Here is a 16,574-nt window from a genome sequence, read left to right on the forward strand (position 1 = left end):
TCAGGTAGGGTGAGATTTTATTTCCATTTCACCAATAAATTGAGGCAGAGGTTGATGGGCACATCTTTAGAAGGGAAATGTGTCAGAAGGCTGGTACTCGGGCTGCCAGCACCTGAGAACACAAAACCCTGCCATTCAGGTGGGGCCTATGCAAGCAAACCTGATCTCTGGCTTAAGCTAAATCTTCAGTATATTCATCATCCTTAGCACTACTATAGAGTATTTCAGCTGTAGCTCTCAAAGTAGTTTAGAGGTGAATATAATTAACTCAATTTTACAGATGGGAAAACAGGCACAGAAAATAAGCGATTTGCCCATCGTCACACAGGAGTACAGTGGTGGGATAAAAAGGCATCTGACTTCTATCCTCTAACTTTAAAAAAGTACCTAAAACAAAAACTTAACCCCCATTTAGTGTGAGGGCTTTTGGACATCAAACAGAAACAATGGGGAAAATGCTCATCATCAGTATTATTGACTATGTTGAGTAAGTTTACAGAGTCCTTTAGAATGCTGAATAAAAAGAGCTTTGTGGTTTGCAACCACATGTAGCTAGAAGTCTAATTGTCCTTGAAAAACTGAAGCTGTATTGGTTGAGGAGTAGGATCTATGCAATACCTTTTGAGAATACTTATTAGGCACATTTAAATAGCTTCTTATTGCATTTTAATGTTCATTCACATGTAAGTAAGGAGACTTACAGCCATGCATGCACTAAAGTGAAAAAATATACTAGAAAATTCTTGGCGTTGGATGAAGCGATAGATTCCAAAAGGGACAATTGCATTAAGAGAATACCCACTCCTTATAAATACTAGAAACAGCATCTTTCTCAATATGAGAGACCGAGTTCTTGTTGCTTTACAAACCTAGTCAGGAAAACTAAGCCTAGCGGCAAGTCACTTATTTTTCATATTCATACTCCAGTATCCCTGTTTGTGCAATTTATATCTTCACCAGCTATACAACATATGTTCTCTTACGTGAACTAGTTCAGTATTTACAAAATTACTGAAATAGTATTAAGAATCAAGCTTGAATTATTTACTGGCACATGGATTAATTCTCCAAACAAAAATGAAGTAACTAATTTGATTACACAGCATCAAAACAGGAATTTGACTTGACATCTGTGAGCTACAAATGGGTACCTTGTCTGTACACCATAACAGAAATACACTAAAAACTATTAAAAGTGGAGTTTTGGGATATAATTATACTGTTCATAAGCGTCTCAAGACCTTACACTTTCCAATTCCTAAGTTATTTCCTGTCCACATATACAATTTCTCACTGCTTCTGGTAATGTGTGTGTCTAAATACAATAGTCTACTGCAGGGGTTAGCAACCTAAGTGGTGTGCCAAGTCTTCATTTATTCACTCTAATTTAAGGTTTCGCATGCCAATAATATGTTAACATTTTTAGAAGGTCTCTTTCTAGAAGTTTATAATATATAACTAAACTATTGTATGTAAAATAAATAAGGTTTTTAAGATGTTTAAGAAGCTTCATTTAAAATTAAATTAAAATGCAGAGCCCCCCCCCCGGACCAGTGGCCAGGACCCGGGCAGTGTGAGTGCCACTGAAAATCAGCTCATGTGCCACCTTCGGCACACGTGCCATAGGTTGCCTACCCCTGGTCTACTGTGTCCATCACATAGATATAACTGATTCATTCTCACTACAACAGTTTATGACAAATACCTCAGCAAGTGTAAAAAAAAAAAAAAAAATCCCAACACCTCCTGCAGTTCAGGTGCTACATACATAACCAGATTTTTAGTGGCTTCTTTGTAAAGTTGAGATCGTTTTTGTATTTGTGACTGGGAGTTTCTTAGTGTAAGGCTACATCTACACTACAGGGGGGAGTCGATTTAAGATACGCAAATTCAGCTACGTGAATAGCGTAGCTGAATTCGACGTATCGCAGCCGACTTACCCCGCTGTGAGGACGGCAGCAAAATCAACCTCTGTGGCTTCCAGTCGACGGCGCTTACTCCCACCTCCGCTGGTGGAGTAAGAGCGTCGATTCGGGGATCGATTGTCGCGTCCTGATGGGACGCGATAAATCGATCCCCGAGAGGTCGATTTCTACCCGCCGATTCAGGCGGGTAGTGTAGACCCAGCCTTAGAGGCAACTACACCAATTCAGCTATCAGTTTTTCTTAATTATGTTTGGCTAAAACTGACGAAGTTTTGGCTTACTTAGACCACAGTAGTTTATACCACTCAGGAGAAGATTAAATCTCTTATATTTTTCCCTTTAACAATTTATGATGCATAAAACAAAGCAGGAGTTTGGTTAGATTTCTAAACTCTCTCTCAAACACTAGTTACATTTTATTTATATTTAATACACTTGCTCTTCTGAGCAAAGAGGAGTCAGGTTGCTGTTTTAATAATTCCCAGCTGCTTAGTCCACAGAATGGAAGCGGTAGTTGGAATTTTGATTTTCAATACTGATTTGCTTTGTCCAAACAAACAATTGGCATGACATTTTGAATTAAAATCTCTTAGTATCTGTTTAATGTTGACTAGCAGAATTACTGTGGCTAAGTAATACAAATCAAACCATGAATCAGAAGAGACACAGATCGTTCAGGGAAAAATATTTACTGAACAAATCAATGGTTTGCTTAGGCTAAGTGAAGTTTTATGGTACCACTCACGTAAATAGTAGCAAGGAAAATATAAGCAGTGTTTCACTGAGGCAGCTTTACAGTATGACATAATATTAATTATGTGAATGAGAACAAACAAGATTAACAGTTCTGGAGGCTTTTACTAGAACTCAAAGCATGAGAGAAGGGGAAGAGAGAAGTTTAAGATTTTAATGAAGTTCTGAGCACTGCTCCACTATCTTCAATTTTACCAAAAATGTTTAATAGTGAAGAGCACCAGCTTTTTGCCTGTCCCAGGCCAATATAAGTTTGTTAAAGTGGCTGTACAACAGAAATGTACTAGGGTCTATCTTGCAACAGCAGATTACTACAAAGCTAAATACATCTTATTACCTCCAAAGTGTAATCCTCTACCCTCAGGAGAGATTTAAAGATATCAAATCAAGTCATCTGACCTGTAGAAGATAAACCTCAAGTGTGCAAACACAATAGCTAAAGCTAGTCACTAAGACTGCATCTGATGCAGTGACCCTGCTGACCAATAAATACAATTTTAAAAATGAACACACACAAAAATCTGTGCCCAAGAAGGCAGCACTGTATAAGCAATTTAAGACCTTTATCTCTCCAGGTTCTCATTGTTTAAATGCTTAGGGTATACTTGACTTGTAATATTTTGTATTTAACTACTTAAGGCATGTTCAGTATATTTTGAAGAAATTACTATTTAAAAATAAATTAGCTCTCATTCCCAGGTAAGCATACCTTCAAGAGGAAGTATCATTTAGATAAATGGCTTGGCCCACTAAGGCCAACACTTTAACCTGTTTCAATACATAAACAGGCCCTCTACTATGTGAAGAAGCCACAAAACTTACTTTATCTAGGCAAGCTCCATTTAATATAAGAACACTGCTAGTGCTTTTAGACTCTCTTCATTTATGTACACCATTAACAATAAGTCTGCTAGAATAGTCTTTAAAACATTTAATTCTAATCAAATTCTGGACAGTTCAACACCATTAAGCAGCACTCATGGAACTTGTGAGTTATTGCAAATCTGCAAACAACTCCAACTATGGATGTATTTCACCTCAGAGTGGATACAATCCAGGTGAATGGATGAAAGCACATTATTAATCATACTCTCCACATGAATCAAAGTATTGCAAGGCTAGAATTCAATTTTTGTACTAAGACTATAAACAAGACTATGCTAGTACATTGTTCTGTAGTGTAATATGAACACTGAGGTATAATCTGTAAGCAGTTATTATAGATATGCACAGGTATAAAACCACTAAGTACCTTACTATAGCCAAGAGGAAAAGTTATTTTCAGCCACTGCTATTCTTTTGAGAAGTCATGGGAGGAACGAAAGTGGAGGATTTTCATAAGAAAAAATAATCTTTCCTTTCCTTAAGACTCAACACATCACTTCCATGATGTAGACAGGCCTCCACTGTTACAGAAAGGCAAGTCCAGAAAGTACACAACTATCTCTCATACAGATCAAAAATATACTTTTAGTAGCATAGTAAAGTTATCCTTTTGGTATTACTAATACTGTAGTTGTGTTTAATATTTGAATATACACATACAAGAATAGTTAATACTATATACGCACGCCCAAAAGCAGAAGTAAAACTTAGAAATAAATGAATTCTTTGAAAAAAAGTAAGAGCTAAAATTAGGAATAAGCTACATTACAAGGACCTTCCTGCAGGATTCTAAATTTAAGGTACGTATTAAACTCAGAACTAAGGCTAACATTACTATTTCATTAGAAAATGGCTTGTGTGAAACCTTAGTCTCACTTATCTTTTTTAATCAGACACATTTGAGGATTGTGATCCAATGATTGTTTAGCAGCAATTTTACACAACTGTAATTCTTTTATTAACAGGTATTATAAACAGATAATACTAATTTTATTTAAAAACCATGAGTGCCACATTGATGAATATACAGTTCATGAATAACTTAAAGTATTTCCCATATTAAAAGGCAATGCACACAGCATACAAAAAAGTATACTAAACAAAGCTATAATAAGGATACATGATTGAAGTGTCTAAAATGATATATACAGTACATAATGTCAATTGTGTGTTCAGTACAGTTGCTTTCTGTACCACAATTCCCATCATGCCTCACTTTCCCCAGACACTGAATTCTGCACCTCCTCTTCCAAAATTGGTACAATCAGGTTATCCTTGGACATCAAATTATATTTCATCACAAATTTAGTGAACCGGTGACACAAAAAGGTTTCATTCTGAGGATGGAAAAAAAAATTTTTTAATTCCAATGTAAAATAAAATGCATTATGACATATACGAGAAGGGAATATTTCAAAGTGAATTGTGGGAAATTTATCATAAAAATCCTGGAGCATAAATAAATTGTCCCCTTGGTATTGTAACTTTTAGGAACATTGGGTGGTTTACATCTAAATAATACCACCACAAGGAATCCATTAGTAAAATAGTTTTATTTCCCCCTTTTATATTCATAAGAGTAGACACAAGCACCTTTTTAAGCTTTATTTTCATAACTCTATGTTAAAAGTACCCAAATAGGAATATATTCAAGTCCCACTATACCAAGCATGAAATCAGATAATCAATTCTGTGTCAACTAAATTCTGGTCCACTATGCAAAGCCCTAACAAAAGCTGTATATAAGCACCTGTGGTAATTAAATCCCTCCCCCGCCACACACACCCCAACTAAACAGTAAACTGAGTCAGTCTTTAGCTGCTATTACAGTCCACAGGCTCCAGTAGTATGTGTACCCACTGTGCTCCTCCCCATGCTAATCCTTAGCCTTGTTTTTACTGCTATTCACACATCTAAGCCCCCTTCCTGACTTAAAATTTAGTCAGTTAAAAAAAAAAAATAGTTTCAGGTAATATACATGCCCCTGAGTCCCCTGTTGATTCTGTGGCTTTACCATCAGGCTTCCCAACTGTTAAAATGTTTCCTCCACTACTGTGTGAAAGATGTACACAAACAAGTAACTGACTGTACAAAAAAGTGCTGTCAAGCATAAAGTAAACTGAAAAAAATATTTCTCTACTTTCAATTATAATAATCCTAAGGGTTTCCTGTAACACTCAAAGGCAAGCAATTTTCATAACAAGGGTCACTGAAATGATCATATTAAAGTTCTTGTAAAGCTTCCTGCTTCTGTATCGTGAACTTCTACCCAATTTAGGAGAAATATAATAAACAGGATTAAAAAAAGCACACATGAAATTGCTTAGTTTGAAGACCAAAGTCATTCACATAAAACTTCACACAATTCTTACATGCATGTAATCTATTATGAACTGTACCTTGCTTGCTAAGGAGGTCTGCGTAGTGAAAGTATTAAGAGAAGAAAATATGTAACAACTGCAGAACAACAATGCTTGGCATCACTTTAGTAAATGCACTACTGAAAGTAAATGCAAAGTACTCAGTTACTTACTTCATATTCATCAAATATCTGCCGATGATGAAAATACGCATGGGAAAATATTCTGTAAATCCTACGGCACACTGATCCTAGTTTGGCTACAGAGGATTCCTTTATGCTAACTCTGTAAGCATAAGTCAAATGTTATACAGTACTCAGTTTTACAAATCTACAGTTTGAATACAGATATAAACAAGCACATGTGCGCCTGTGTATTTAATTTTAGTTGTTTATACTGGATTAATTGATCCCACATGAAATTCCAAAAGTTAGGTTTTGTGGATGACTGATATTTAAATTCTGTAATCATTATTCTTGAAAGAATTTAGTAAAAATATTAAGTTGGTTCATTCTGCACATTTAAAACTTCATATTTTGATTGCAGAAACACTGGCTTCTTTCCACAGACAGGTTTTAAAATTAATCTGGAAGGGGCTAGATTCCCCATTTCTAGCACAGAGGGATGCAAACTGCACACTCCTTCCCCAGCAGGACCACTGTGCTCCATGGAGGCTCCTCCCCAGAAAACTCAGCTTTTACTTTTCCATCCGGGGTTCCATAAATTGGCATGGAGACTACCTGAGAAACTGAATCTGTGCACGTCCTTGGCCAGGCCTCTTTGCAGTCAGTGGTGTCCACTTTTGGGACTGCACTAGTTTGGTGTGGGCTTCCCAGCACAGCATGTCTAACAGTACCTTGAGCCACCACAACTCCCTCCCTCCTTTGAGGTGGGACTTTCCCCACTGGAGACCTAGACTACACTGGAAAACCCAACTTGATTAAATTGGATTGGTAATATAGTCCCTTCAACACCTCTAACAAGCTGGTGGCAGAGCAGTACTAAAAGCAGGACCTCTTCCCATACTTAGGAACAACAGTAACTGTGGACATGCTGCCACATTTAGTATTTTTCATCATATTTCGTAATACTGTAATACAGTAATTTATTCTACTAGATACATGAAAAACAATTTGCATTACCAAACACTGTTTCAGATTTGTTCCACGTATGAAGAAGATTTTCTGAAAGTAAAATAACCCCTTCCACCCCTCCAAAAAGAATTAAAGATGATGCTTCTAAGAGTTTTACCTGCTGGGGAAATATTTATTGCTATTCAGAAGACATGCAGCTCCATCAAGCGTGTGCCTGGTGTAGTCTATAGCAGGACACTAAAAAATATTAGGGGGGAAAACAGGTATGACACTGCATCACACAATATTTCACACAGAATTGTCTGACACATCATACAGCCATTTTGAATTCCAAAAGTTTTACAGAGTTTTTATAAGGGTTTGAGTAAACTTCCCCCATATGAGAGCTGTCTCCGCCTCCCATGTTTTACTACGTATAGCTCCAAGTACCCCTGATTGCATTATTTCAGGAGAATGGTTGTTTTGGCAATGGGGCATATGCACAGGAGTAGATGTTCTAATTAAGTGTCTCTTTAGCAACTGACATGACAGAAGTTCTATAATGGAAGACCACTGCCAAAGAAAAAGTTCATCCCACCACCTACAAGTTAGTTTGGCTTCCATGGCTCAGTCATGAGGGCAGACCATGGACTGCTCCTCAGTTGCTTTGACAAGCAGGATCAGAGTCCATGATCTTCCCACTCCTTGTGCTCCACCCATTTCTCCAATAAACTTACACTAAATCCCTCCCTACCTAGGAGAACAAAACTCATTTTATGGAAAATTCAATTGCGAGGGTGTCTGCTTCATCTTGACTGAGGAGAAAAAGAGAAAAAGGTAGATGGGATCATTTGTTTTCTGCGGCTGAGTTTTCTACTGCCCAAAACATGGGTTCTGAATAGCAGTACATGACTAAACTCTGTGAGGCGAAGAAGAACAAGAGTCAAAGTTTCTCCCAACCTAGACATGGATGTAACTGGGCTGAATGGAACTTACTAGTGCTTAAAAATATATTTTTTTCCTTATCTAAACGTTAATCTGTGTATAGAACTTACCCCTTTGCTCTGCATGCTATGTACCTTTGGGGTGAACAGATACTGCTTTGTTTTGAAGAAGCTGTTTTAGAGTCCCTTTAATCAGCTGCTATCAGGTTGCCAACGGAAAAGGGCTTACATGTGCCAAATACAGCTGGGTTTGTCAGGTTAACAGTTGGTAAACAGGGAGGCTGCAGCTGAAAGATCCAGTCTAACAGTGGTAGGATCACACAGATCCACCCAAAGAAGGGTGAAGGTAACAAAATCTGTCACGTAAGGGGTCTACTCAAGAGGGAGTAAAAGGGGTTGAAAATGCAGTTCACCTTGTAATCTCTTCATCTGGTTTAAATTAAAGGAGGCAGGACTTTGGGCAAAAAACTAGAACAATTTTAAAGGAACACACTATTATTATGGAAGACTAGGTATGAAGAGAGATCAGATAAGATAGACAGCTCTACTATCCTCTCAACCAACAGCCACCAGGAAAGCCACTCTGAAGATAAGAAAATATAAGTTTACCAACTGGGTGGCTCAGACAGGAGCTTGGGTAATGTTCCATGTGCTTGGACATTCAAATACGTAACTCTGCAACCCTCACTGTCAGAATTTGAAGATGCATGCTCCTTTGATCTGCTCTTGAGGTGCTAGTAGGGTTAGTCTGATAACCCACAGTTTGTGAAGCTGCCTCTTCCTTTAGGACTGTGTCCTCGACAAGGCTGAATATCCATGTGGTATCTCATATTGTCAGGAGACTGGCTGGCCCCTGGAGAGGAAAGCCTATCCCCACTTCGTGTTGATTTTCCCACCAGAGCAAAGATCTTTTCACCTGGATGTTCCAGGTTGTCTCCTAATCAGACTCCTGTGATATCTAGTTCAAGTGAATGCACAACATGCTTAATGCAATGGTGCAAGAGGGACAACTATGGTATTTTCCTCACTCAATTTTAACCTTCTCTGGGTGTTCCAAGCTGCTAGAAAAATTCTCTTGAGGAAAGTAGGGCAACATTCCTGTATGTTGCTCAGAGTGAGGCAGGACAAACTGGAAAAGCAGAGAAAGAGCTGGAGAGTATGAAAATCCTGGCGGTGATTGGTCATCATTGTCCCTGTCAACATACTAGAAGGAACCAGCCCTTGGTCTGTGCTGTAGCAGACCAAGCCATGGAAAAATTAAAATCCCTATACTTAACTGTTTTAATCATGCAGGGTTAAAGATAGATCTCATTGACCGAGTGACAAGTATTCCAAGCTAATACACTATACTTGGTTAGTCTGGACACATGAAACATATCAACACACCCATGAAGGGTAGCAAAATATCAATTTCCCTTCTCCTTTCATCAATACCCCATATTATTCTGTACTGAATTTTAGATGACAAACACTGTTAGCTTGAGAACGTAGAAAATAAGAAGTAAACTCATGTAATATTTCATTGAGTTTTAGCCTGGCCACTTAACTACTTTCCAATTATTAAGAACATACTAAAATCAGTTTCAGTGAGGAAAGGGAAAAAAAATATGAAACTCTACCTCTGCTAAAAACACTAACCAAGATTCTGGATGCTTCCTTTTTTTTTATTTTGTATATTCACTTCCAATTCCATTTCTGTTTGAGAAAGTTTGTTTCCCACCTCCCCCAAACTTCTTTCTTCACTAACTTCAAAGGGAAGGTGTCATCATGTGCTTATTACACCTTCCCCCCCCCACCAAGTGCACATTATTTCTGGTGAAAGATGTTGAACTTCTAGCTATGGAACAGGCATTTTTATTGCTCTGTACAGCAGGTAATGGCACGGCAAGCATCCCCAAACCATCCCACCCGAGTGCCTCAACCCTCCCCTAAAAGGAAACTTTCTCCAGGGCTGAGAAGAAAGTGCAGTCTCCATGGCTACTTAGTCCTTGATCTCTTTGCTAAGACTCTCAACGTAATAATGGTTGTAATGTGAACAGTTGTACACCAGGGCCTAACAATCATGCATCAAATATTACTAACTCTTGTTCATGCACCAGTACAGAGAAATTAAGTCAGACTAATCAGCAGTCTACAATCTTACTACCAAAATTTGCACAAAACTAACTAAAGTAAAAAACCAAGGGCCAGAATGGTCCTTCCCAAGGAGGAAGCCACAGGAGGGTGTCAGAGGAGCTGAAGATGCAGAGGTTCCCATTGCAGAATTCCCTGCAAGTTGTCACCAGAAGCAGGGATTTGAGAGTCCACAGGGAGGTGGGGGGAGGGGGAGGAAGAGAGGAAGCCTTCCAACTCCATGAAACCGCAGAGAAAGGCAACTCGATCTGCTAAAAAAGAAATCCCTTTTCGTTGCTCAGTAACAACTATGGAGGTGACCAGAGAAAATTTAATACAGATTAAAGCTATATTACTCTTCCAGATTCCCACACAAAAGGTGAGGGGGAAGTAGGGATCTGTATGAGACTGTTATGGAGAGCAGCTGGTTCCCTGCTCTTCTGCCTCCTATGAGTCACTATGGAGGATGTGAGAAGCAAGCAGGGAGTACTGCTATGAAAATCGCATTCCCACATATCCCTTCAATTTGACTAAGACAAGATATGCACGGATGGCCCCTTCTGTGCATGGATCCCTGAAGAAAATATGAGCCTTCACAGATATATTTCAAAAAATACCCTCCTTACCTCTTTGGGAGTTTTATGGGCTGCACAAAGAAAAATCCATTGTTCAGTTGCTGTCATCTGAGTGCATGTATCTGGGTGGCATTCACTCTGTTGAAACAGTTGTTCAGTTAATAAAATACCAAACAGAGAAAGCAAGATTTGATCATTATTAATAATTTAACTCTCAATTCCTTAAAATCAGAAAAATATTTTAAAGCTACTTGATCAACTAAAGTCTTCTGGAATCCTAAAACTATGTTCCTAAAGTCATGGTGGCTAAAAATATGTGAACGAAAAGTTTGCAAAGCTTTGTGAGCTAATATTACATCTAAAAATACAAAAACAACCTGGTCTCTGACACAAAAATTAAATAAGAAGAGAGTTACCTGAAGCTTGACAGCAAGTCCATTGAGCTCGAGACAGAATTGTCTAGAAATTTAAATACAGCATTGTCAAAACAGTTTCCCTAATGGAAACATTTTAACGCAAAGAACAACTTGTCATAAACACTAATGGTTTTATGCATCTCTAGCATTTTTAATAATTACATTGGTCTCTTCTGGGGCGTAGAAAGCAGAAGAGGAATGAGATCAAATGTAAAAAATATGGTTCAAAATAATTTCAGCAGCTATGACAAATTTAGAATCTTGGACATATCTGTAGAATATACAAGGAAGAAAAGAATAAATAAGAGGAGACTATGAGATAACAGGAATACAAAAAGAAAAGTCAGAAAATTTTAATTTATTATTCGTTCAGAGGAACTCATACAACTATATTCGAGTTTTCTCCTTTGTCAAAAAGGATAAACTGAACAGTATTCCGATAGCAGAGACTAGGAATATATTATTTTCTCCCTTAGGAAAATCTACATTTTACAAATTTGCCTTTGATAGCAATTCATGTTTAAGAAAAAAGAAAAAAAAAAAAAAAAAAGTAAAATCCCTTAAACATACACTGAAGAAAAACACATCATAAGGTGCAAACTGATCAAACCCATCTATGCTATACACCCTGAAAGTCCAATTCTGTGGCTTTAGTGCCATCCCCAAATGTTCAAGAGACTACTACTGAGACCTCCAGGAGTACCTCTCTATAAGCCAGCCTGAGTTGAGGTGTAATGCAGTGAGGCTATGTGTGAAAGCTGCTGATTGCCTCACTCTCAGGCACACTCTAGCAGACAGTTTAGAGAAGATTTAATGCTTCGGAGGAAGCAGGGTAAAATTTTCAGAAGTGACTAACTTAGGCACCTAAGTCCCATTTTCAAAAGAAATATAGGTACTTAAGAGCCTAAGCCTCATTAAAAGTCATTGGGACTTAGGCTCCCAAGTGCCACATTTTTAAAGGTATTTAGGTGCCTAGAACCGAGGTGCCTAACTCTCATTTGGAGGCACAAACTTGAAACTATTCTTAGCCTTGAAAATGTATGTTGATGGAATGACAAGACAATCAAACTAAGAAAAAAACTGATTTTTTTTTTCAGAATGTCAGGACACTAATCATAGCAAAGTGATGTAAAAACCAAAGCAGAATAAGGATGGAAATATCAGTGAGCAGAATATTGAGTCTGTACTATAATAAAATAAAACACTTTCAGTAACAAGGACAGTTTGGAGACATAAAAGGCATCTAAGTACCCAGCTTAACCCCAATGTATTATAACAGCTAACAGACATAAAGAGAAGGCCAGAAAAATTGTCACGATTTCTCCGATAGTGACTGGAATAAAAACGGAGAACATGTTTACTACAAAAAATATTTTCTTACTGTTTGTTAAAAACAGGCCTCATAGCTAAAGGCTATTCTGGAGAGTATCTAATGATTACAATATTCATATTGTAGTAAGTGAAAGTAAGGGGTTGATGAGATTGAGCCGGGGAGGTGCTGTGGAAACTCATGGCTGTCCTTTCAGTCCATACTGACATAAATCTTTAAGGAGTTTAAGGGAATCCTCACAACAATGAACTTGGTAATCAGAAAAGGAGCAAATAAATTCCATTGTTAAGACTACAAATCTATTACTAATACATAATTCTAAAATGTTTAATAGTACAAAGTTTTGCTCTTGTCGGTTTGTTGTTTTTTTAAAAAGTCGTAAAAAAAATATTTAGAGTCTATAAGAGTCAGACTATTATGATTCATTACTACTGCTAATCAGTGTGGTGGGATTCTCGATTCTACATTTTGACAAAGCATGAATTCTTACCGTAAATGTTCATACTTCCATACACCTTCATCCTGTCCTTCAGGAGGTTCCAGGATTTTGTCAATGTTAGAACAGTCTGCCCTTATGTTTTGTTGGATATACTGAGAAGAAAAAGTAATAATTTCTCAAAGTTGTTTAAAGATAGTAAGACACCATATTTAGGACTGTGCCACAACTCTAGCTACTTTGATATATACCTAATAGCCACTACAGTAAGGATAACAACTACTTATTTCTTTAGTCTAGCTGGAATTGAGCAGCTATTTTGATAGACAAAAGTAAGAGGACAAAAAAAAAAAAAGTAGCGATAGGTGGAGAAGGAACAAAGCAAATGTCCCAAAAATACAGTGTGTGAAAAACATGTCTTCCCTGAATGAGAAATGGTAAGAGGAGCGGTGAGTTTTACCAGGTAGCAATAAAACCTGTTCAACTGGTGAAACCGGACACCAGGATTCTAGTGATTTCTACACAGAAAATTACTGTATTAACCAATACACTGATTTCTATTTCTCTATGGAATTATGAAGTTATTTTTGTACAACTATATCACAACCAAGAGGAGAATGTGCCCTTTTGCTTACATCTTGCCAGAAGTCACAAGATTTGGGTGACTAAACTTATACACATGAAAAAAATATTTATTAGAACAAAAAATACCTGTTGAACAGCTAGTGTGCTATCCATTTCTTCAAAAGATTCATCAGGCCAATTGTAAAAATCCTACGGAAAGAAACCCCAAATTTAAACCAGTTTAATAAAGGGTGGGAAAGATAGTATGTCATTTGCAGCAAATTCTGAATGCTTAATATCAGGAAACTTCAACATGCTGTAGGAAAATAACCTTTACAGTTTCAACAAACAGGAAACTACATCTAGAAAGAGAGGAAGCAAACAAAGTTGCAAAGGACTATATGGGACTAATGCTCAACCTCCTAAAAACCAAAATATGAAACTTACAATAAAGGAGCTACCACATTTCATATCTTAAAATTAAAGCTAAAGCTTTGCTTGACTTGTAATACTGGAAATGTCATCTCTTTCATTCCTTTTCATTTGCTAAGAAGAGTCAGATCTGGTTAATACTTAAAGACCCCAAAAAGAAGTCCAGGGTTCTGAAGGAAGTGGTATTAAAGTGATTTCACAAGGGACCAGCAAGATAGGAGTAATGGTACTTCCAGCAGCACCTCTGGGTTTTTATGATGGGGTGTTGGCCTAACTCGGCCAAGACACTTAGCTATTATTCTTTCATCCTACCAAATATCCTGCCTGATTTTTTCTGACTGAATGTTTTGTTCATTTTCATCCTAAACCATCATGTAACATCATTAGATGCTGTTAAAAAGGTGTCAACTTTCCCCTCAGAGGTGGCTGCCTGTCAGTGGCTGGGGAAGTAATTCATACACACACACGATCACGTAAATGTAAGATTACGTTAGCTGGAGTCACTAACATTTAGCGACTAGGACTCTTCCTTATGACCAGAGACTCCTCAACACCGAGGCGCTGCCCTGGGAGGGGCTCCCGGCCAATCCCAGTGGAGAAAACACCTTTCTTAGCTGACAAGGCTACAAGCGGAACAGACTCATCCCCACAGCGGGCCGGGGGGATCCACACCCCCGGGCGCCGAGAAGCGCGACCAGCCCCTGCGGGGCCGACAGAGCGAGGCCCCGGAGAGCAGCACCGGCCGGGCGCGGGACAGCCCAGAGCGGCCCGGCTCCGGTGACAACCCGAGCGCGGGTCCCTGCCAGGCGAGCTGGACCCAGAGCCCGCTGCGGGCCGCCGGGCGCGGGGACACGGGCACCCCTCCCGGGGCCGGAGAGGCCCAACGGCTCCGCGCCGGGACGCACCGCGCCGGCTCCAGCCCGCGGGAGCGCGGCGGCCGGGCAGGTCCAGCCCGCCCGCTGCTGCCGGCCCCTCGCCCCGCGCGGGCAGGAGGCGGCCGGGGCGGAGCGCGGCGCCTCACCTGGGCTTTGGTGCCCGGCCTGTTCCGCCTCAGCACTGCCGTCCCCTCCGCCATGACCATAGTGACAGCGGCGCCAGGACCCGGATGCGGCAGCCGCTGACGAAGAGGGGGAGGAACAGGCGCGGCGGGAGCAGAGGGAGGGAGGCCCAGGAACAGCTGGTGGTGGGGAGGGTGGGAAGAAGATGGAACAGCCCGCGTGACGACCAGAAAGGGGCGGAGTGAGTGTGTGTGGGGGGGGGGCTGTGGGTGAAGCACCTTCCGCGCGGAGGGAGGCAGGCGGAAGAGCCGGTGGGGAGGCGGGAGTGGCAGCGGTAGTGAGAACAACCCTCTAGAGGCGGGGGGCGGTGCCCCGTGGTGCGCGCGCTATGTGCCCGGAGGGAGGGAGGGAGAGCTGGGTCACGGGGCTGCCACTGGCCGCCCCGCGCGCTGCCAGGGGGCGTGGGCGGGGCCTCCAGGGGCCTTGGCTGGGTCTGGCTCTCCCTGAGCGTGGGGGGGGATATCTAGGCCTAGGGAAAGTCAGGAGGCAACTGCCCTTTGTCCCAGAGCAAATAATGCCCCAGCCTGATATGTAGCTGGCTGATCTCCCCCATGTTGTGCCCAGCCACCCCCAGCCTGCAGGCCCTCACGTGGCCAGGTTCAGAGCCAGGGCCCGCTCGTACAGTGTCCTCAGCCTCTCACACCAGTCAAAAGTGCCCTAGAGCCATCTCCGCCACACAAGGGTGGGTCAAGACTCTTAAGAACTTGGGATCAACCCTCATCGCCAATCAGAGATTCTCTTGAACAAAAAGGAACCCTTGGGCCAGTCTACACCAAAAGGAAAAGTTCCAATCTCCCTTTCTCAGTGCTTACATAGCTTGTATTTAGATAGTCAGTAAGGAATAGGGCTTCCTTTCTGATTTTTCTCAAGAGGAAAATCCATGGTGTCTTAGAAATGTTACCCTATGCTTGCTCTTCAGTTACATGTCAGATGATAGGAACGCATGGCCTCACAACACCTGCATGAGGGAGTTTCACCTAAGAAAAGATCCTGGCCTCACAAAAATAATTAGTAGGATTCATAGATTCTAAGGCCAGAAGGGACTCGTGTAATCATCTAGTCTGACCTCCTAGATAACACAGGCCATAGAGCTTCCATGACATACCATACAACTTCCCCCAAAATAAGTTATACCTACTTTTATCAGATGTGCATTTGGCTCCAAAAGGCTAGCAAGCTAACCAGGTTGTTGCTTTGCAAACAAGATGCCTGTATGTGCAGAAATTCCTATTATAATTTCTTCAAACATCCTGCTCTTGCATCCTGCCATTCTCTCTGACCTATCTGCAGCAAGGACTATCTTATATCAAATGTATACACAGCTCTGAGCACAATGGGGCACTGATCCTCAAATGAGGCCTCTAGACATAAAAATTTTATGAAAGCTATTGTTAAAATTATATAATACACAGGTTGAGAAAAGACTGTCTGTACATCTGCGTATAGTGCTTAGATTATCCACAAATACAAACTTTGTTTTTAAAATCATGAGATACATATAGTACATAATCAGCAGTAACCCAAATTTAGGTAAGTAAATTTAAGAATACAGTTTAAATCTTAGCATCCAAGTATTTGGGTACATCACTCATGAAAAGTTATACAGAGAGTTGGTTGTGGAAAGCACATATATCAATGAATGAAGATTGTCCCTCAATAGTTGAGGATTAGGTAGGTTGTCCATTTAGAAAATATAATCCATGAGACAAGT

General features: G+C 40.1%; 1 protein-coding gene across 3 annotated transcripts in view; it reads right to left on the minus strand.

The window, feature by feature from the left end:
• LOC128845192 (MOB-like protein phocein) overlaps positions 1 to 16,574 on the minus strand; it is a 31,768-nt gene continuing 15,194 nt past the window's right edge. The window contains exons 1-8 of one of the 3 annotated variants that reach the window (XM_054043585.1): positions 14,827 to 14,957; positions 13,521 to 13,583; positions 12,864 to 12,964; positions 11,044 to 11,086; positions 10,679 to 10,765; positions 7,175 to 7,254; positions 6,097 to 6,208; positions 1 to 4,900 (exon numbers count right to left, since the gene is read on the minus strand). In XM_054043585.1, the coding sequence (XP_053899560.1) occupies positions 4,769 to 4,900; positions 6,097 to 6,208; positions 7,175 to 7,254; positions 10,679 to 10,765; positions 11,044 to 11,086; positions 12,864 to 12,964; positions 13,521 to 13,583; positions 14,827 to 14,886 (678 nt within the window). In that variant the 5' untranslated portion in view covers positions 14,887 to 14,957 and the 3' untranslated portion in view covers positions 1 to 4,768. Of the gene's footprint in view, positions 4,901 to 6,096; positions 6,209 to 7,174; positions 7,255 to 10,678; positions 10,766 to 11,043; positions 11,087 to 12,863; positions 12,965 to 13,520; positions 13,584 to 14,313; positions 14,545 to 14,826; positions 14,958 to 16,574 lie in introns of those variants that run through there. The other 2 variants (XM_054043586.1, XM_054043588.1) reach the window with 2 other exon arrangements.

The sequence above is a fragment of the Malaclemys terrapin genome, chromosome 11 (genome assembly GCF_027887155.1).
Source record: "Malaclemys terrapin pileata isolate rMalTer1 chromosome 11, rMalTer1.hap1, whole genome shotgun sequence".
Lineage (NCBI taxonomy): Eukaryota > Metazoa > Chordata > Testudines > Emydidae > Malaclemys > Malaclemys terrapin.